Source organism: Dermochelys coriacea, chromosome 3 (genome assembly GCF_009764565.3).
Source record: "Dermochelys coriacea isolate rDerCor1 chromosome 3, rDerCor1.pri.v4, whole genome shotgun sequence".
Classification (NCBI taxonomy): domain Eukaryota; kingdom Metazoa; phylum Chordata; order Testudines; family Dermochelyidae; genus Dermochelys; species Dermochelys coriacea.
The window spans coordinates 2,603,256-2,626,075 of NC_050070.1; the positions used below are offsets into that span (position 1 = coordinate 2,603,256).

Genomic DNA, 22,820 nt, shown 5'->3' on the forward strand with positions numbered 1-22,820 from the left:
GGATCCACCTTCCTCTGGACTGTGTACCTTGTTCCTCTGCCTCCTGCTCCCCCAGCTTGACTTCCTGGCATCCTGACCTGGCTTGGCTACTGACCTCTGAGATGTGGTTCTGATGTCTGGTTTGTCTCCTGGTTCTGACCCCCTGGTACCCTGATCCAGCTGATCTCAAATCCTGACTGTGGACACTAGGTCTGGCTGCCCACGATCCAGCCTTGACAGTGGCAGCCCTTCTTCCTAGAGGGAAGGGAATCGCCCTCTGTTGGGCCTCTTTTACATGGAGACACAATAATGGGAAGTGGTCCCATTGTTCTTCTGAGAACAAATTACATTTTGCTGCATGTGCAACAACACAATTATATGCAGAGATTCAAGGGCCTCTGGACAAGGAATTTGGGGCCCATAATTTACAAGTCTTTATATCTGAATTTCCCCTTGTTTTATACAGATAAGAGTAAAAAGAAAAGGAGTACTTGTGGCACCTTAGAGACTAACAAATTAGAGCATAAGCTTTCGTGAGCTACAGCTCACTTCATCGCATCCGATGAAGTGAGCTGTAGCTCACGAAAGCTTATGCTCTAATAAATTTGTTAATCTCTAAGGTGCCACAAGTACTCCTTTTCTTTTTGCGAATACAGACTAACACGGCTGCTACTCTGAAACAGATAAGAGTATATGCCCTGTTCTTTTTATATTGTGGACCTATATTAAAAGCAGTGTTTAACTGCTCAGAACTGAGGAATCTGTTTTAAAACTATGACATTCTGGTGTCACCAGGAGGAAAGCTTACGGAACCACTCTGGACCTAATTTTTAATTTTTTTTAAACACTAATCCAAATCTTGCCCAGTGTAATGCCCCATTGGTATCTTGACAGACTCAGAGGATTGCACTTAATTTGCAAGCAACAGACTTCTGTGCCATGATTTTTTAAAAATGGGTGTCTAAAGTGAGGCTCCTAAACCTTTATTTAGCCACCTAAATACCTAGCTGAATCTTCTGAAGTAAAAATGTTGGCCTAGCAATCTTTCATCTTTAATACAAAGGTGTGGTCCATAGAAATGACAGGTCCCAGTATGCAATTCTTCATATTGATCTAAATAGCATGCTGGGACATGTAGTCTTTACAGGCTGCGGGGGGAAAGGGATTTGAAACCCCTACTTTAAATTGTTACAGATGTGGGAAAATACAGTCAGTGTCCTATACGAGAAGAATTCACACACTGCCACATAACTCAAAGAGGGAGTGAAACAAAGGCCATGGCAGCGTGATAAACTGCTATGAACTGTGAAGTTTTAGCCACAGCTATTTTTCCCCCCAGCTAGCTACCAAGAGCTACCAAGAGATAGATTTCAGAGTGGTAGCCGTGTTAGTCTGTATCAGCAAAAACAACCACATAGAGAATCCATCCTTTCCCTTAGTAGTTTGTTCCAATAGTTAAATCAACCTTCATTATTAAAAATTTGTGCCTTATTTCTAATCTGAATTTGTCTGGTTTTAACTTCCAGCCAGTGATTCTTGTTATGCCTTTCTCCACAAGATTAAAAAGCTTTGGTGCCAGGTATTTTCTCCCTGGCAAGGTACCATGGTGAAGTCTCCTCTTGATGATCTTTCTGATACACTAAACAAATTAAGCAACTTAAGTCTTCCACTGTAAGGCATTTTTCCAGCCATCAAATTATTTTTGTGTTTCTTTTCTGACTCTTCTCCAATATTTCAACATCCTCTTTCAATTGTGGACACCGGAAACTGATTTATTACTCAGTACTGGTCTCATCAGTACTGAATACAGAGGTAAAACCTCTCACTCCAACTCACCACTTCCTTACTCGTACATGGATTGCATTAGCCCTTTCTGCCACAACATCACCTTGGCAACTCATGTTCAGCTGCTTGTCTACTGTGACCACTAAATCCTTTTCAGAATCATTGCTTTTCAGGATACAGTCCCCCATTCTGTGTTCATGATCTGCTTTTTTTGTTCCTAGGTGAATATCTTTGAATTTGGTGTATTAAATGCGTTTTGTTTGAATGGATCTATCTTACCAGGTGATCCAGAACACTCTGTATAACTGCCCTGCCCTCTTCGTTTACTACTCCACAACTTTCTGTAATCTGCAAATTTTATTAAACCATGATTTTATATTTATCCCAGATCATTAATAAAAATACTGAATAGCATTGGATCCAGTACTGATCCCTACAGAACCCCACTAGAAATACTAAGTCAGATGCCTTACAAAAGTCTAAATATATTACATCTGCAGTTATCTTTATCAATTAAATTTATCATATCAAAATATGAAATCAGGCTTCCTAGGCAGGACCTACTTTCCATAAAGCCATGTTGACTGACAATTATATTCTTTTTTTTTTTATTGTTTGCATCCCATATCAGCTTTTCTATTAATTTGCATGGGACTGATGTCAGGTTAACCACTCAAAAATTACAGGGTCACCCTGTTTGCGAATACTGGCAGAACACTATCACTCTTCCAGTCTTCCGGAATCTTCCCAGGATTCAATATTTATTAAAAATGATCATCAGTGAGACGGAGATCTCCTCAACCACCAGTTTTAGAACCCTGGGTGCAAATTATCTGGGCTTATCCCTAGTAGTGCTGACATTCTTCTGAGTTGTGAGTGGACTGAAGTATTTCATCATCCTCATGTGATAAGAATATCGTATCCTGCGTCTTTCAAATACAGAACAGAAATATTTACTGAACACCTCACCTCTGCCTTTTCTACATGAACAATTTCACCATCCCCAGCTAGTAACGGGCCTATACCAATTAGACTTTTGTTCCTAACGTATATAAAAAACTCCTACTTGTTCTCCTTGAACTCTTTTTAAACAACACTCAATTACGGTTTATATTTTTCCTCCTCGTCAATTTCAACCATAATTTTCCTCAGCTTTGGGAAATATGCCAATATATTACTGGTTGTGATTCTCCTTGGTCCCTATGTAACCACCAATTTCCTGTCTGTGATCAATTCATCTTTATCTATTAGGGAATATCTTTTGTGTTAGAAAAATATACTTTTTTAGAAAAGCCAGTGATGTTTTACTGGTGGTTGTATGTGACCTCCAGTATACATCTCCCAGATTATGCAGTTCTTCTTGCCACACAATATGTGCTTAAGGAATAAAATTTCCCCTCCTTCTTTCTGGCCCAGAGTTCTTTACCAATATTCAATCAGCTGGACTTACTTTTCAGTTTGCTACAGAGAGCTAGAGGGCCATCTGATCACGAGGAAATTCTTAAAGAAGTGCCAGTTTAGACAAAATGATAAGGACTCGCCCTATTTGCACACTGATGATTAGGCAGGTTCAGGTAAGGACACCAGAAATCTCAGAAACTACAAAATAAAACCACCTCCCATTGCATCAGCTGTTAAGAGACATTGTGAAATTTGGGTCGTCTCATACTGGAGTCAATTACCCTTTATTTCCTTAACTTCAGTTTGCAAAAGTAATTTTTTTCTTTTTATACTTTATGGGCTTGATTCTGATCCTATCAAGGCCAACTGAAATTTTGCCCCTAACCTCTATGGAAACATAACTTGGTTCTGTGTGTTTTTTTCTTTTCAGGGAAGTTCAATGCAGCCTGTTTTTAAAAAAAATTTAAGTAAACAAGCCTATGCCAGTAATCCAGTGCTCACAACTGACCCTGGAATGACAAACCAGGATGCACACACAGCCTAGTAATACTGAGCAATCATACTAGGATAAGCACTGCTCACAAGTAACCCTACAACAACAAAGACGTATGTGAAATGGTGGAAAAGGCATTTGGCACTGACACATTTCAATTTCAAGCTTCCAGGATAATGTGAAATAATATGTATAATCCAAAGTGACTTGGCAACGCCCTTTTACAAACACTGGGTTGCATCCAGAAAAGCTGTATTTTTATTGTTAAACCAAAAAAGGAGAAAGCTTGGCAGCTGTTCCATTTCACGGCCAAAGAGAGAGGCATCTAGCTGGTCTTACTTCTTACTACAATAGTAGAAACTACAAGCAAGCCCTCCAAAAACCAACCACCTAGCTCCTTACAAAGGAAAGTTTGTTAGCAGCTGCCTAATCAAGTAACTTCATCTTACCTTGGAGTGGAATTTCGTAAGACTGTTCTCTCAACATTGTTTCTCGTTGTGAAGATTTGCAATCAATGTTCCAGGCTTCCGCCCACCCTCAGCTAAGATGCATGGATTCTAATTGAAATGTACAAGGTTTGTTTTTAAATTTTTTCCCCTATGCTCCTGATTGGCTCAGGGTAGTGCCCATGTGGGTCTACAAATGCTGGGTTTCTATCCATTTTAAAATCAGTGTCAGTTTTGCTGCTGTCAGAGCTCTTTATTTTTGTACATATAAGGAAGTGGCTGTTGATGTTATCTGAATGTGTTTCCTGTTTTATATGTATATGAGCAAAAATGATGTCACATTAAACTACACTGCAAAGTTCCACAGAGCTCAACTCAAAGCCTCTAAGCAAGGGGAGGGGGAGAGAACACAGCTCATCTGTTCACCCTCTAACCCAGTTTGCATTCACTTCACTGATCCCTGTTAGAGTTCTGTGCTCTCCCCTTGCAGCTTAGTTTTTGCATGCTATACCAACATTGCTTGCTATTGCAAGTCACGGACCAGTTCAAATTACACAGGACTCAGTTTGTGTTGACATGAATATAATATAAACTTCAACTGTCTCTTAAATGATATACAGATGTAAAAATGATCAGTGGTTACCTGGATATTTTACAATTGTAGGTCCCTTCTCAGCTGCAGGCTGCATTTTGATTCCATCTGAATTGCAGCAATTGGAATTTTAAGAGGGAAAGTAGACCAAGTTATGGGCTCAATGCAGGAAGTCAGACTATGATCATAATAGTCCATTTTGGCCTTGTAATATATAGCAGGATGTGAGACGTAATTCATTTGTTTTTAAAGCACTGAGACACCCTTAGAGAAAAGGTATTTAACAGACCAAATATGAATATTGTGATCTTGAGAGAGAAAAACCCGTTCTCTCTCTGAAGTCTAAAAGGAAACAATGCCATACTGTCCTGCTCACAGACAGACGTGGCTTCTGGGGTGGCCTACAGATCTGACTGTAGATAGTTTTTTTTTTTTTTCTTTCCACTGAAGTCTGGGGCCATATAAAACTCAGGTCCCTCTCTCTCTTTCCTCTTGTTTTTTGGATGCCTACCTTTGCATTGAACACCAATGCACAAATGTGAACTTTGCTTGAAAATTAGCTAAAGGGGCCCAATTTCAAGTAAGACGTACAGCATTTGGCAAATTTTCAGTGAAAGAAGCTTGTGCTCATGCTGAAATGCAAAAATTCTCACATGGACTTAAGTAGTATATGTGCCTTTTGCAAACCTTATGCATAGGGTTGAATTCAGACTAAATAAATTTTCCCTTCATTGTGACTATTTCTCACATTGCTGTTTTAGTGATAAGCTGTAGGAAGTCAACCACCACACCAGGGGTTTTCCCTAGCTAATTTTCGCTTAGCTAGTGATTTCTTTAGTTTTTGGTTTATAGACTAACGTGCACGTTTCCTCCCTTTATTATTCTCCCTTTACTGCTTCTCACATTGTTACCATCCACCTCTTATGGTAGCAACAATAAAAGAACCACCATGTGGATGGAAAGAATACAAGAATCACCACTGAACTTGGCTTGTCACGCTTCTCCAGAACTGTCTATCTATACCAGCTCTTTGGGACCTCCCCTGACGCTGAAGGGGTCACTCACATACAGATTTCAGAGTAGCAGCCGTGTTAATCTGTATCCGCAAAAAGAAAAGGAGGTCTTGTGGCACCTTAGAGACTAACAAATTTATTTGAGCATAAGCTTTTGTGAGCTACAGCATCCGATGAAGTGAGCTGTAGCTCACAAAAGCTTATGCTCAAATAAATTTGTTAGCCTCTAAGGTGCCACAAGTACTCCTTTTCTTTTCACAGATAGATGTCACCTTTAGTTAAAAAAAACAACAAAACAAAAGAACAAAACAGCCTTGAAAGATTCCCTGCAATACTTCTCACCCTAGAATGCATTCTTTGGAGTCCAGTCAAACAACAGCTGTCTTCAATGTAGTTAGGTGGTTTAGGACTTGCTACATTGCGGGTGCCTGTTCAGATGGGTTACTCTCAAGCATGTCTGCTTACAGTTGCTTACATGTTTTCAGTAGCAGAGGTGCTCCAGGACGCACCTGCAGTCTTTTTGTTACACTGACTTTGCATAGAAATCTAAAATCAAAGAGCTAAAGCCATTGTGATCTTGTGAAAGAACTGGGCATGTTCAGTGTATTTGATCAGATAAACTATGTCAATCTGCTGATGTTCATGCTGAATATAAAGTGTCATAGCACCTGAGATTTTGTTTTATAAGATTTCACAACAATTCTATGGCTATACATTATGTCTGAGAGGTGTTTTTAGAAATTCATGAGGAAGTTCATACTGTAAGTTACTGTTGGGCAAGGAAATTATATATAGAAAAAGAAAAGATGTACTGGCCTCACCTTCCACGAACTACAAGTTTTGGTGGTATACCCCATACTAGAGACAGGATAAGACTAAGGAAACAGTACTAGGGGGCAGAGGCATGCCATTCTGTCTCATGTTGCTAGCAAGGGTAAATGGTCCAGGTTAGCATGCATTGATGCAGTAGAACAGTTTAGTATCGCCGAAGGTTGCCACAGAAAACTAAAGAATTCAAAGTATAGGGGTTAAAGGTGACATTTTTAAATAGTCCCCTAGCTGTTTTTCTCCTCAAAAAATTTGTTTGATATTTGATGCAGCTATGAGCTATCTAGTGAACACAACAGAGGTTTGAGAGCTAGGACATCTGGCTTCTCTTCCTAGCTTGGTCTCTGTGTTGCTGTGAAACACTGGGTATGTCATTTAACCTTTTCTGCAGTGCCTTATTTTTATTCCTGGTAAAATTAAGATACTTTCCTCATCGACCAGTTGGAAGGCTAAATTAACATTATTAAAGGGCTCAAAAATCTTTGGATGAAAAGTCTCCAATTCCTAGCGTAAGCAGGATCTGAATGAGCTCTCCCCTGACATCTAGTGAAGAGCTGGGGAAGAGGACTTCAGGAGCCACCTTGTTTGCACGGACACACCCACTCTGCCGAGGTGAGAAGCGTGATGGAGCTGCTTTGCCCAAATGATCACTTTTGGTGGGTGTTAGATTGCATGTCACTGTTATTAGTTGCAGGGATACTAAAGGGTTGTTATCCTTGTTGTGTAAATCAGGGCAGTAGAACTGCGCTTGCTAAGTGGGAGGTAGGGGAGCCAAAGCCTAGTAGAGATAAAAGAGGGTGGGGACAGATGCTTGTACCTGGTCATGTGGACTCTCCCTAAGGATCCTAGACATCATTTGACCCTTTCCCTCTCCATTGTGTAATAATAGAGCTGATTAAGTTCCAATTGAGAATCTTTTGTTGCCGACCAACAGAGCTGAAATCACCAATAACCAGGTCTAAGCATTGGAGCTGCTTTGGGACAATGTCTCGGATGAAAGAAACTGTCCAGCCTGCACTAGCCATGAGGCACCCCCACTAACAGCTGAAATCACTGAGAGCTGTGTTAAGTGGTGGGACCTCAAGACATCTCAGAGGGTGTGGAGTGGTGAGCAGCTGATGCCAAAGCGAGTGCCTGGACAGCAGAGCGAACAAGGTGCCTTCCCCCACCCCAGGGTGGGAGGTGAACTTGCGCAGATGCACATGAACTCTGGGTCTGCAACTATGAGTGGGGTGCACTGGAGGAAGAAGGGAGAGGCATATTAAGGGAACTCTTGGTTGTTGGATTTAAGAACCTGAGACAAAAGACACTGCCCAATGTACTCTGGGTCTTTTGCTCATCGTTTTATGCTTACGAATCCTGCTTGTGGAGTTTTCCCAAGTTAATGTCAGGATACTTTTCTCCTTTTATTTAAAAGTTTCTTTTCTACACTCAGACTCTGTCTTTACAAAAGGGGAAGTATTGCCTTTTAGAGGCACCCAGAAGGTGGTCTGTAATTTTCCCAGGTTACTGGGTAGGGACTCAAACCAGTTCTGTGTTGTATTTTTTGAAAAAGAACACCTACATATTAAACCCAGCCCTTGTCGCTGACTACTCCATGTGGCAGAAGGATTACACTAGTATTTGGAAGGGATCTATTCAGGGTCAGCTTCTCGCGTTTATCCTCCTTTTTATCACAGAAGCATCAATTTATTTAGTTTGAAACCATTCTTGTCTCATTTGTTAAACACTGGCAATGTGCTCTGTACAGTGTAGACAGATGCTGCCCCAAAGAGTCTGCAATCTAAGAAAGCCCACAGGGAGAAGCTTTTTCTGTAATTTTCATAGTTCAATTCTTGTCTGCATCCTTAAGGAGAGGCATGGAGGCAGAGCATGGCAGCACTGGAAACTGGGATGTAAATTTCATGTGCAACTGAAACTGAGCTGGGGGTAAAGGAACAGAGGTGGGAATGGAAAAACCAAGACAAATGGGGTCTCGAAATTGGTATCATTGGCAGAGCTACATAACAAAAAGACAAGAGTGGGATTCAGACCCCAGTTCAAGCTGTGCAAAGCCTTGAAGGCAAGGGCAAAGTTTAATACCAAGTGCAATGAAAAACAGGGACCCATGTGATCATATCAATGGCCAAGCTGATATGGGTATCAAGTTTAGACTTGAAGCAAACCTTCCCTTGTTCTCTCTTATCTTTCCTATTGCACTCTCCCCTGCTTTCATGCCACTAACAGATGAAAATAAAAACATTTAATATCCAGGAAACTGGTGTGAAAAATATAATCCAGATTGAAAGCGCAAGCTAGACCTTACTTCCTCTTGAGCAGTATAATTTCAGCTTTCCCAATTTCAGACTGCTGACAAGAGTGAATCTATCACCCGCAATACCTCTTGCCAATAGAAATTATGGCATCTTTAGATCAGAAAATGTGGCTATCACATTGCCAATGCCCTGCAGAGGTGGCACGAGAGAGAAACACACTGCATATTGCTGCTGTGCTCTGTACAGCAGCACAGAAAAGCATATTTCATTTTTAGCTTCTATATTGGTTTGCTCTGCTTAAAAATAACTAGAAAGACATGTAATAAACAATTCCTTCAGTGTTTGAGCTGCATGGTATTAGCTCTGGAATTAATTATTCCTATATGCTCTGGCCTACATACTCTAGTATTTAGTACAAAATCGTAAGTTGAAATAGAGCAGATCTTTAGGAAGAAACATCCAATCTTGATCAATGCTAAAGATGGTTAAATGAAGTTTCCAGATTTCAGAGTTTCTAATACGGCAATTCCAGCTCTGCCTAATAACTATGTGAGGCACACTGGCAGGAATCCTCTGAGGTTATTCACGTAGCTGAAGTTGCATAACTTGATCAATTCCCCCTCCCCCCACACACTTAGTGTAAACCAGGTCTCAGTCTAATTAATCTGATAACAGCCAGTGCATATCAGCTGGAGTCATCAGCCTTGCTGTTCCTGCCTAGAATAGAGACTTTCTAACTGAAGACCTAAGAAACATCAAGAAGCCTGTAGTGCATGCTTGGTTTGGTTTGGCTCCCCTATGCCTTCACATCCACACCTTAAAGCCAGACCAACACTGATACTAACTAAGCTCCTCAAGGCCATCATTTTAGCTACAGTTCCACAATGGGAATGAAATCTGATTGCTTATTTTGGGTCACATTTTCACCCTTGACTAATTTGCTATTTTGATTTGAACTATAGTAACTTGTTATTTACTGAGCTATTTAAATTTCACTCAGGTTCATTACTTGTATATATGTTTTAGGGTTAGTTAACACAAAGTATGGCCATACGGGGTCAGACCAAAAGGTCCATCTAGCTCAGTATCCCGTCTTCTGACAGTGGCAAAGAGTCCTGTGGCACTTTATAGACTAACAGACGTATTGGAGCATAAGCTTTCGTGGATGAATACCCATTTCCTCAGATGCATGCATCTGACGATGTGGGTATTCACCCACAAAAGCTTATGCTCCAATACGTCTGTTAGTCTACAAGGTGCCACAGGACTCTTCGCTGCTTTTACAGATCCAGACTAACATGGTTACCCCTCTGATACTTGTCTTCTGTCAGTGCTCAATGCCAGGTGCCCCAGAGGGAATGAACAGAACAGGTAATCACCAAGTGATCCATCCCCTGCGCCCATTCCCAGCTTCTGGCAAACAGAGGCTAGGAACACCATCCCTGTCCATCCTGGCTAATAGCCATTGATGGACCTATCCTCCATGAACTTACCTAGTTCTTGGCCTTCACAACATCCTCGGGCAAGGAGTTCCACAGATTAACTGTGCGTTGTGTGAAAAAACACTGTTTTAAACCTGCAGCCTATTAATTTTATTTGGTGTTAGTTCTTGTGTTATGAGGAGTAAACAACACTTCCTTATTTACTTTCTCCACACCGGTCATGATTTTATCGACCTGAATCATATCCCGCCTCAGTCGTCTCTTTTCTTAGCTGAAAAGTCCCAGTCTTATTCATCTCTCCTCATATGGCAGCCGTTCCAGACCCCTAATCATTTTTGAGTCTTTTCCAATTCCAATATCTCTTTTTTGAAATGGGGCGACCACATCTGCATGTAGTATTCAAGATGTGGGCGTACCATGGATTTATATAGAGGCAATATAGGATATGATATTTTCTGTCTTAGCTGCTGGGCATAATTCCTTTGTATTTAGGAAATTACATCTAGACAAGAAATAATGAATTCAGTATTAGGAACTACATTTTATTAAAAAGCAGAATTTCTATTAAAAGTGAATGCCAGTATTTTTATTAAAACAGAAATTATTGACAGAGCAATCTTTTGGAATTAAAGGACAAATAGTCACATCATTACATTAATAACCTCTTTTTTGTTCAAAGAGCTTTATGAGCCGGGGAAATTTGCACCCTCGGTTATGTCTGTGCAACTTTTCTACCCCTACTGGGGTTGAATGAATTTACCAACCAGAGTTTGACACATTATTTCATTAATATTCACACCTACCACACAGGACTGTTCGTTATTCTACTTATGTCAAATACAAGTATCTGAGATACAGAGAGACTGATGCCAAAATTTACAAAAATACCTAGAATTATGGGTAACGAACTTTTACCCATTAGGGCTTGATGTTTAGTGGTGCCAAGCATGCACACCTGCAGTTGGCTTCAAAGGAAGCTGCAGGTGCTTAGCGCTTCAAAAGCCAGGCCCTATGTGTCTCTAGCTGGTCACTCAAACTGATGTACCCAAAAGTAGCGGTCACTTGAAAATTTCAGCCCAAGTGACTTACTACCCAAGCACACTGCAAGTCAGTACCAGCATCTGGGTTAGAACTCATGAGTTCTGATTCTCTAGGCTGTGCTCACACCATTACATTAGCATCTCGCCTTACATAGCTAGGTATATTCTCCAGTGATTAGAGCAGGCAATTGCCAGGAGGGAAGCCCACTTTCCAATCTTTGACAACAAAGGGGTCTTGACAAGTGCCTTTGTCTGTGCTTCCAGAGAGCTGTACAATGGGAATAAAAACTAACTAACTAACCTGTTATGATCAGCTGAGAAACATCTGCTGCTGGAAATTAATTGGAAACACCATAGGTTCAGTTCCAGCTCTTTGCTCATAGCAGCACTCTTTCTCTTTTGCTTCTTTCAGGTGCCAGTCACTGCCTGAATCTAGCCACCTTAAGGGTAAGAAGCAACTAATTTTTTTGTTTCACTTGGGTCTGTAGTTTTTACAAAAAGCACATCCAATAGATGTTTAAATCTGTCAAACTGAAGGGCAGGAACACCACAGCATGAGGCACCTGAGAGATCAAAAATAAGTAATATAGGATTTGGGTCTTTTTTAAATGTCTGAAAATCAGTTCCTCCTTTACATACCTGCCAAGCCCCAAGTTCAGGATTCCATGTTTCCTCTGCCTCAGTTGATGACATCCAATACCTAAAACAGAGAAGAGAGCAGTTTCCTCCAATGCTCCCAGCATTTGTGATCTTGTCAACTCTTGCACGGGAGACAATGAATCCTGGACTTGGGACTTGGCAGGTAAATAAAGGAAGAAGGGATTTTCAAACCTTTTGCTATAAAAATGTAGCTATATTTATCATTTTGAAGTGTATAAATATGCAGTGCTAATGATTTGGGATTCTAAACTTTTTTCAAAAGATATGAAGTTGACTCAAGTAAATTTGCAGATTGCTACTGTATGATGGCTACAAACAGGGCATAGAGGTCAGTCATGCTGTTGGATTGTTGCTGCTCTTTACATAGGATATACCTCTTTTCCCAGTGATTTTGATCTGCAGCTGTGTCTCTGTGAAGAAGAAATAAACTTAGCAATTGTGCTTCTAATACAGTCTGCTCACACCTTTTTCCTTTTGTGCCAGCTATAATCCAAGGAAAAATACTTTTCTTTTAAAAAATGAATTTAGAGAAGAGCGAGAGTAATTACAGCTGGAAGTATTTATTGTTGAGGAAAGAGTAAACTAATTCAATATGTATAGCTTGGTCCAATGTCCAAGAGGGGTACGATAACTGTTTACCAGTATTTGCAGGGATGTAAACAACAAAGGAGAGGAATTATGTGGAGTGATACACAGGAATCGAAGTAGGACTAACTGGAAGAAATCAAATGAAACTATAGGTTGAATATCAGGAAAAATTTCCCAACAGTGAAATCTTTTAGCCTGTGGAATCCTCTCTCAAGGGAACAGATGGAGGCCCTATCATTGGGGTCATTTAAGACATGACTGGAAAAAGCCCTGGAAAGGACATTATAGGGAACAATCATGTGGATTAATTCCATGACCTTGTAAGCCTTTTCCCTAATTTCTAGGAGTTGAAGTTCCCTTTTTAAAGTGCACATGACGACGTTAGGTTTCAGAGTAGCAGCCGTGTTAGTCTGTATTCGCAAAAAGAAAAGGAGTACTTGTGGCACCGTAGAGACTAAAATTTATTTGAGCATAAGCTTTCGTGAGCTACAGCTCACGTTAGTATATTTAAAAGAAACATTTGACAATCAAATTCACTGATAGTTATAAATATTCCTTGTGTCTTTATAGTGCGCAAACATTTAGAAGCAAGAGACATTGTAAGAACAAGTTGGAACTTGTCAAAGGACTTGGCTTCCAGTGTGTCAGCTAGGGATGAGGTAGGAGGTCACACACATTGCACCTTTCCCAAAGGCTTCTAGCCTTTGAACCTAGGGCTGTGGCTACACTGGCATCATTCTTAAAATCATTCCCTCCTGCACTACCACCACAGTGGCTCCATTGATGGCCAGTATCGGGAGTGCTTGCACAGAGAGGACAAAGCCAGTTGCTGACATTTTTACCAGAACCATATGGCAATGCTCAGAGATGGTCTAGAAGATACAGTGGTATAAAATCATAGAATATCAGGGTTGGAAGGGACCTCAGGAGGTCATCAAGTCCAACCCCCTGCTAAAGCAAGGCCGATCCCCAATTTTTGCCCCAGATCCCTAAATGGCCCCCTCAAAGGCTTGAACTCACAATGCTGGGTTTAGAATGCCAGTGCTCAAACCACAGTGCTCCCCCCCCTTGCAGCTGATCTACATTACCACCAGTTGAGCTCCAAGGTTGAGCTTAGGGCCTCATCCATTGACATAGTGGTAAATTTGTGCTAAGGACACTGTTCTTTTTACAACTCTGTTAAAAATATCCTTCCCTCGGCATTGACATACTGACAGTCACATCACACGCAATCTTCAGGAGGGAGAGAAAATAAAGAGCAGCTATGTTTTTAAATGATAAATGTAATCCCAAAAGTCACTGCACTTGATTTTAGAATGATTTCCTCTCTGGACATCCAAATCCTCTAAACTTTTTTCTTAACAACTTCCTCTTTTCACACGCTTATTGGTGACAGGCCAAATAAGAGTATTGCTAAACTATCTCCTGTAAAAAAGCTTACACCTCCCAGAGGTGTTGGGATGATTAAGCTCATGTTTGTACAGCACTTTCAGGTAAAAAAAGATGACGAAAGGTATTAAGTATTATTATTAGACATCACCTCACAATCAGCACTTCTAGGGTAACTATAAATTCATCTGGTTATACAGTCATTTGGAAAACACAACATGTGCCACTTTTTCAGACAGGACTTTAAAACCTTCAATTACGTAGGCTATGTCTGCACTGGCACTTTTTTCAGTATAACCTGTGTTGCTCAGGGGTGTGAGAGAAACACCCCCAGGCGACATAAATTACATCATCAGAAGTGCTGATGTGGACAGCGCTATGTCAAAGAGAGACGCTCTTCCACTGACATAGCTACCACTGCTCATTGAGGGTGGTTCAATTATGTTGATTGGAGAGCTCTTTCACATCGGCATACAGTGGCTACATGGTTAATTTCTCCAGCAAAGACGTGGCCTTATAAACAAGTAGAACAACTCTGCAGGAATTGCTTTGTAGAAAGCACTCTAAGTATAAAATGAACAATAAATACTTAGAATTTCTATAGTGCCTTTCATCTTCTAAGTGTTTTGCAAACTAACTCCAATCCAGTCCTGGTAGGTTGTCAAATGTTACCCCCATTTTACACAAAGAGAAACCAGGATACAGAGAGATGAAGCTGCTCAATAACATTTCTGGTATTCGATTCTTAGCTCTCTGCCACATTGTATGATAGATTCCCAGTCCAAGATCTCGAGGTCAGACCTCTAGCAACAATAGTCCAGCAGTAAGTTAAACAGGGACGGCTATCTGCAGTCTCCTCCCTCAGACCAAGATCCTTTGGGGCACTCAGAGCTGCTGCAACATCTTTGCGTTCTGTCCTGAAGGCAGGCAGAAGTGGGAGAGACTGCAGTATTGGCTGTCATGAATCACATACAGGACAGGAGGCAGGGCCGTTTCCACTGTGGGTACATGAGGCTGAAATTCTCTGTCCTGTGACATTAAACACCAGCAAAAGTCTTGTAGACTCTTTGTGCAAGACCAAACAAGGGGTATTTCCCATTCCATTTTTCAGATTTTTCTGGGTGCCTACCCTAACCATTAATTTTTCAGTTTCATGTAGATTTATTACACACAGAGACCTTTGGGCATGGAGCACCAAACAGTTAGTTGTCAGTGTTTTTACTGACTGACCTTAAAATATTTATTACTATGTGTATGTTCATTGATCTCGGCTCCTATGCCCACCAGACAGTGAGCATCTCACAAAAACACCTGGGAACCGGGAGTGGATGACAGGATAGATCACTTAATGATTCCCTGTTCTGTTCATTCCCTCTGAAGCACCCAGCATTGGCCACTATCAGAAAACAGAATATTGGGCTAGATGCACCTTTGGGGCTGGTCTACACTATGTCGTCAAATTTATAATATGCTTGTCTACACTACAGAGCCCTTCCCGCCGACCTAAAGGGCTTTTAAAATTGACGCCTGTACTCCACCTCAACAAGAGGAGTAGCGCTAGATTCGATCTTCCCGAGTCGACTTAGGGGTAGTGTAGACACAGCACAGCATATTTTGACTTGTTTGGCCTCTGGGAGGCGTCCCAAAGTGCTCCAGTGTGTCCGCTCTGGACCGCGCTTTCAACTCCACTGCACTTCAGCCAGGTAAACAGGAAAAGCCCTGGGAACTTTTGAATTTCATTTCGTGTTTGAACTCTCCACGCTGATCACCACCACAGCAGATCAGGCAAACGCATTCCAGCGTGGAGCATACAGGAGACACTGAATCTGATCGCTATGTGGGGAGAAGAGTCTGCGCAGGCAGAGTTCTGAACCAGCAGAAGAAATGCTGACATCGATGCCAAAATCACATAGCGGAAAAAGGCTACACCAGGAACACACAGCAGAGCCATGTGAAAACAACAGAGTTCAGGCAAACATACCAGAAGACAAGGGAGGCGAACAGTCACTCTGGTGCTGAGCCACAAACATGCCGCTTCTATGAGCGGCTGCATGCGATTCTAGGCGGGAACCCCACCACTACCCCAAACATTCTCTGTGGAAACCTCCCACGGGACCCAGGTGGCCTCCGGCAACAACGAGGAGGATATTGTTGATGAGGAAGAGGAGGAGGAGGAGAATGCACAGCAAGTAAGCGGAGGATACATTCTCCCCAACAGCCAGGACCTTTTCCTAATTCTGGAGCCAATCCCCTCCCAGGACCCACTGGTGCGGGACTGTGATGGCGGGGAAGGCACCTCTGGTGAGTGCACGCTTGTAACAACACTACAGGGTTAAATGCAATTGTGGTTAATGTTTAATTTGAGGTAAACAAGAGGGATACAGTGGCAGCCAGTGCAGCCATGCAAAGGGTGCTCCCCGGAAAAGCCTGTTTATGTGCCAAGTTTCCATACTAAAAAATTCCCCAGGTGTGCCCTCACACCGCCTATCCTTTCGTGTGTGTTTACCATGCCTGCCTGCAAACCGAAAACTGCTGCCCAGCGCTCTGCCATGTGTTGTACCTTACTGGCAGGCTCTTTTAAATCACAAAATTTGGCCGAGTACCTCAGGGAATGTATTTACTCCTGTGAATCGTTTCATTCATTGCAACAGTTAACCTTTTGTTTGCAACAATGTATGCTTTTTCTTGCAGCTGCAACATTTTCTCTGAGTGCTTTCCTCCACTCCAGCACAAAGGCTGTCCCAGATTAGAAGGCGAAAAAAAGAGGACAAGGGAAGACGTTCTGTGATTTGATGCATTCCTCTGAGGCTGACAGGACCCAGCTGCATGCATGGAGGCTCACACTCTCAGAGAGCATGCATGTCGACCAAGAGGGCAGGAAAGCAAGCAGGGAAGAAGAGCATAACACAAGAGGAGATGTTGTGGCTTATGGGGGAGCAGACAGACATGTTGAGGCATCTGGTTGAAGTGCAGGAAAGGCAGATAGACCTTAGAGTCCCGCTGTACCCAATGATGAAAAAGCTGTCCTCCTCCCCAAGTTCCATATCCTCCTCTCCCAGATGTCCTAGAATGCGGGGGGGAGGGTGTGAGGAGGAGGTGAGAGAGGAAGCTCCATTATCCCTTGAACTCAACTCCAGGGAATAGTTCATGGAGCAAAAAACTGTCATTCCCATGGCTCTGATTGCTAGACAGTGCAATTGTAATAAGCTATTTGTCCTTACCCCTCCTTCCCTGTGTTATCAGGCCCTTACCTGGTTATCATTGCTATTCATTGCTGTCTCTGTTCAGTGTTTGTTAGCATAATAAAAATGCATGAATTGAGTACAAGAGGCTCTTTATTCACTGTGCACACTGTGGCTGGTGGTGGTTTAGTTTACACGGCAGTATATACGAAGGGGGCAGGCTGGTAAGGAACAATAGACAGAATTGTCACATCAGTGTTGGATCATTAATGAAACTGGTTTTCAAAGGCTCTTGGAGCATGCCTCGATGTGCCCTTCTTATTGCCCTGGTATCTGGCTGCTCATAATTGGCAGCCAGGCGATCTGCCTCAACCCCCCCACTCCACCAGAAACTTTTACCCCTTACTTTCACAGAAATTATGTAGAACACAGCAAGCAGTAGCAACAATAGGAGGTCTTTTGCTGAGGTCTAACAGTGAGTCAACTGCGCCAGCGCCCCTTTAGACATCCAAAGGAACAGTCTACCACCATTCTGCACTTGCTCGGCCTATGGTTGAACTGCTCCTTACAGCTGTCCAGGCTGCCTGTGTATGGCTTTATGAGCCATGGAAGCAAGGGATAGGCTGTATCTCCAAGGATAACTATTGGCATTTCAATATCACCAACGGTAATTTTCTAGTCTGGGAAGAAAGTTCCTTCTTGCAGCTTTCTGGAGAGACTGGAGTTCCTAAAGATGAGTGTGTCATGTATCTTTCCCGATCATCCCATGTTGATATCGGTGAAACGGCCTCTTTGATCCACTAGCGCTTGCAACACCATTGAGAAGTAGCCCTTCCGGTTTATGTACTCTTTGGCAAAGTGGTCTGGTGCCAAGATAGGAATGTGCATTCAGTCTATCGCCCCACCACAGTTAGGGAACCCCACTGCAGCAAAGCCATCCACTATGACCTGCACATTTCCCAGAGTCACTACCCTTGCTAGCAGAAGCTCACCGATTGCCTTGGCTTCTTGGATCACAGCAGCCCCCACGGTAGATTTGCCCACTCTGAATTGATTCCCGACTGACTGCCAGCAGTCGGGCATTGCAAGCTTCCACACGACAATCGCCATTTGCTTCTCAACTGTCAGGACAGGTCTCATTTTGGTATTTCTGTGCTTCAGGGCTGGGGAAAGCAATTAGCAAAGTTTCATGAAAGTGGCCTTACCCATTCGAAAGTTATGCAGCCACTGCTCCTCATACCTACATCATGATGCAGTCCCACCAGTCTGTGCTTGTTTCCCAGGCCCAGAAGCGATGTTCCACTGTGTCAACAAGCCTGGCTGCCACTGTCAGTATGTGCGAATTGCTCCGTTCCAGAACGGCTATTTGCATGACATCGCATTATTCTGCGTTGCTGCTCCTGGCTAGGCTCTGCAAATACCACAGGATGATGCGAGGGGTGTTTGTGATGCTCACAACAACAGCGTACAGCTGAGCGGGGTCCATGCTTGCTATGCTATCGCATCTGCACAAGTTTGCCAGGCTCAGGCACAAAAATGATTGTTTGCCGTTGTTTTCAGGGAGGAATGGAGGAGACAAGTGCATCATGGGAGGCTGATGATGCGTACCCAAAACACTTCACAAAAATGTTTTTGTCCCATCAGGCATTGGGAGCCTAACCCAGAATTCTAATTGGCAGCAGGAACTGGGATAGCTGCCCACAGTGCATCGCTCTGTAAGTCAATGCTACCCATGGTAGTGGGGATGTGCTCCGCCGACGGAATGTGCATAGTGGGGACATACACCATCTATTTTGTAAAATCGGAGGCTACAGGTCGACTTTAATAAATTCAATTCAGAGTGTAGAAAAGCCTTTGGTCTGACCCAGTATGGCCATTCTTATGTTTGCTTTATAAATTTTCCCATCACCACATTAGTCTGCAGATGCTGGACTCTTTTGGAGCGGGAAGGGAGCGTCACAGTAGAAGAATAGGGTTTGCAATTTGGTGAAGATGCTGCAGTTTGTCATCATCCAATTTCTTTTTGTTAAGTCTTCTTACACTGAACTAACTCCCAGCTGCATTGCTGTAATTGTATGCAGTCACTGAGAAGAAAATATCTCTATGGTAGAGCACACAAACTACAAAGGGGACTAGGCAAGACATTGGTGTCCAGGCCCACCCCGTACATCCACTTCTGGGCTGCAGAGAGATGGGGTGGTGTAGGGAAACGTTAATAAGACTCTCTGGGATCAGGATCACTGTCCGACTTTCTCGCAACATCTGCACTCTTCCCCACCCCCACCCCAGACAGGACTGATGGTATCATGGCTAAGCCCAGGAGGATGGAGGGCCCCCAAAAGACAACAGGCCCCAAACACTTCCACCACAGGGAACTGTTGTCCAACGCAACCCCCTTACACACCCAAGAGCCCATCCTGCGCACAGGGAGAGAGAGAGAGAGAGAGAGAGAGAGTCTCCAATGCCTTTAGCCAACACCCTACCTGGCCACCCCATACGGCCCACCTGCCTGGCTGAACTTAACCACTCCCTTATGCGCCCAATGGCCCTCCTCCCTGATTGATAGTGTGCCCAGCCAACATCCCCAGGCATCACCGTACCCAGCCACATCCCCTGGGGCCTGTTCCTCTGGCTGACACCATACCCAGCTACCCCACACCACCCCAGGGTCCATTCCCTGGCTGACAATACCGAGTCACCCCCCTTGGTCCCATTCTGCTGGCTGACACCATACCAAGCCCCACACACCCTCAAGACTCTCTCCCCCGGCTGACACCAAACCCTGTCATGCCCACCAGGGCCTATACCTCTGGCTGATACCGTACCATGCCCCTTTCCCCCACCGACAGGATTTACTCTTCTGCTGACACTGTACCCTGCCCACACATACACGGTGTGGCCCATTCCCCTAGCTGGCACTGGTCCAGAACACAAGAGCAGCTCCAGCAGAATAAGGAAGATCCAATCCTCACTCCATTTATAAAATCAGAAGCTCCTGGCACCATACATTGCCGACAAAGCATGGAAGCCTAAGTGCCAGTGGGGAACACAAGGGAAAAGGGAAGAGCCTGTTTGAGCAGGAGTGGGCCAGCCCAAGGGAACAAGAGGCATTCTAGAGACAGGATCAACGCCACCACTTGGCAGGTCTCCCACACCCATGCCAAGACAACATGGGGGTAGGCACAGGTCAGACAGACAATCAGGCTAGGTTCCAGCTGCTTCAGAACAGAGCAACAGGTTTCCACTTCCCCGGAGTCTCTTTGCAGAGACCAAAGCACTTCTGCAAGGGGTCATGGGAGGCAATCGGGAAGCTGCACAGTTTGTGATGTGTGGTATACAAAAGATTGCTGCACAGCCACATGTGTGCACAGTTTACAGGGAACGCTGCTTGTTCCCTTTTTTGCTTCTTTATAAGTATTAAGGCCTGAGAGGTTTCCTGCCTACGCACTGTCAAAAATAAAGTGTGCTGTAGCGTAATGTACCTTAACGTCATAGGGCTGGAAGGAGCCGCAAAGGTCATCTAGTCTAACCCCCTGCCAAGATAGGGGATTTGTTGTGTCTAAACCATCCAAGACAGATGGCTATCCAGCCTCTTTTTTTGAAAACCTTCAGTGAAAGAGATTCCATGACTTCTGTAGGTAGTTTATTCCATTGTCCTACTGTTCTTTACAGTTAGAACTTTTTCCTGAGATTTAATCTAAATCTGCTATGTTGTAGTTTGAGCCTCTTGTTCTGCCCTATGTGGCAAAAGAGAAAAGAGAACAACTTTTCATAGAATCATAGAATATCAGGGTTGGAAGGGACCCCAGAAGGTCATCTAGTCCAACCCCCTGCTCAAAGCAGGACCAAGTCCCAGTTAAATCATCCCAGCCAGGGCTTTGTCAAGCCTGACCTTAAAAACCTCTAAGGAAGGAGATTCTACCACCTCCCTAGGTAACGCATTCCAGTGTTTCACCACCCTCTTAGTGAAAAAGTTTTTCCTAATATCCAATCTAAACCTCCCGCATTGCAACTTGAGACCATTACTCCTCGTTCTGTCATCTGCTACCATTGAGAACAGTCTAGAGCCATCCTCTTTGAAACCCCCTTTCAGGTAGTTGAAAGCAGCTATCAAATCCCCCCTCATTCTTCTCTTCTGCAGACTAAACAATCCCAGCTCCCTCAGCCTCTCCTCATAAGTCATGTGCTCTAGACCCCTAATCATTTTCGTTGCCCTTCGCTGTACTCTTTCCAATTTATCCACATCCTTCCTGTAGTGTGGGGCCCAAAACTGGACACAGTACTCCAGATGAGGCCTCACCAGTGTCGAATAGAGGGGAACGATCACGTCCCTCGATCTGCTCGCTTTTCTCTGATTTGGGATGATTTGTTCTTGGTAAAGCTATGATGGCTGCTAGCAATCACCCCTTCGTCCTCCAGGTGTTTGCACATGGAATGTTTTATATATCTAGTCGCTTCCCAGCTATCGAAGCCAGGCTGACTGGTTTACATGCCTTTTTAAAGATGGCCACTACGTTAGCTCTTCTTCAGTCTTCCAGGACCTCGCCTGTCATCCATGAGTTTGCAAATACTATTCCCAGTAGTGCTGAGATTTCTTCAGCTAATTCCTTCAGCACCCTGGGGTGACTAACATCCAGCCCTGCTGACTTGAATTCATTCAAATGAGCAGAGGATCTGACATGTTCTTTACTTAACCCAAATTGCATCTCTTCCCTTTCGTTGTTTATGGTAACTTCATTAGCTGTCTGGTCACTTTATTTTTTGTGTGAAGACTGAAGCAAAGCAAGCATTGAGCAGTTCTGCCTTCTTATCTTCCATTACCAGCTCACATTCTCCATTGAGCAGCAGGCCCACACCATCCCTGATCTTTCTTTTTTGTCTAATATATTTGGAGAACCCCTTCTTGTTGTGTCTAACATTTCTTGCCAGTTGTAATTCATTCCTTGCCTTAGCTTTCCTGACTTTGTCCCAACATGTTCATGCATTTCCCATGTATACATCCTTAGGTGACATGCCCCTCCTTCCATTTCCTCTGTGGATCCCTTTTGGTTTTTAGATAGCTTAAAAGCTCCTTGTGCAGACATACTGGTCTCCTGTGCTTATCTTTCCTCTGCATCAGAGTAACTTGATGGTGAGTCTCTAATATTAGATCTTTTTGCCCCCTTCGACTCCTTTTCTTCCTAATTGGTCTTTCCATGGGATCTTGCCTACTATTTTATTAAGTTCCTGGAGGAAGTGATCATAGAATCATAGAATCATAGAATATCAGGGTTGGAAGGGACCCCAGAAGGTCATCTTGTCCAACCCCCTGCTCAAAGCAGGACCAAGTCCCAGTTAAATCATCCTAGCCAGGGCTTTGTCAAGCCTGACCTTAAAAACCTCTAAGGAAGGAGATTCTACCACCTCCCTAGGTAACGCATTCCAGTGTTTCACCACCCTCTTAGTGAAAAAGTTTTTCCTAATATCCAATCTAAACCTCCCCCATTGCAACTTGAGACCATTACTCCTCGTTCTGTCATCTGCTACCATTGAGAACAGTCTAGAGCCATCCTCTTTGAAACCCCCTTTCAGGTAGTTGAAAGCAGCTATCAAATCCCCCCTCATTCTTCTCTTCTGCAGACTAAACAATCCCAGCTCCCTCAGCCTCTCCTCGTAAGTCATGTGCTCTAGACCCCTAATCATTTTTGTTGCCCTTCGCTGTACTCTTTCCAATTTATCCACATCCTT

At 43.3% G+C, this 22,820-nt stretch overlaps 1 protein-coding gene across 18 annotated transcripts in view; it reads right to left on the reverse strand.

The window, feature by feature from the left end:
* ASXL2 (ASXL transcriptional regulator 2) overlaps nt 1-22,820 on the reverse strand; it is a 236,576-nt gene that overhangs the window by 91,461 nt on the left and 122,295 nt on the right. The window contains exon 2 of one of the 18 annotated variants that reach the window (XM_043510002.1): nt 11,914-11,974. The exons of 15 other annotated variants lie outside the window; for them this stretch is intronic. Coding sequence is in view for 2 of the 3 variants with exons in the window: in XM_038393802.2 (XP_038249730.1) it covers nt 4,108-4,144 (37 nt within the window). In the remaining variant the exon portion in view is untranslated. Of the gene's footprint in view, nt 1-4,107; nt 4,619-11,913; nt 11,975-22,820 lie in introns of those variants that run through there. 2 more of the 18 variants (XM_038393802.2, XM_043509999.1) reach the window with 2 other exon arrangements.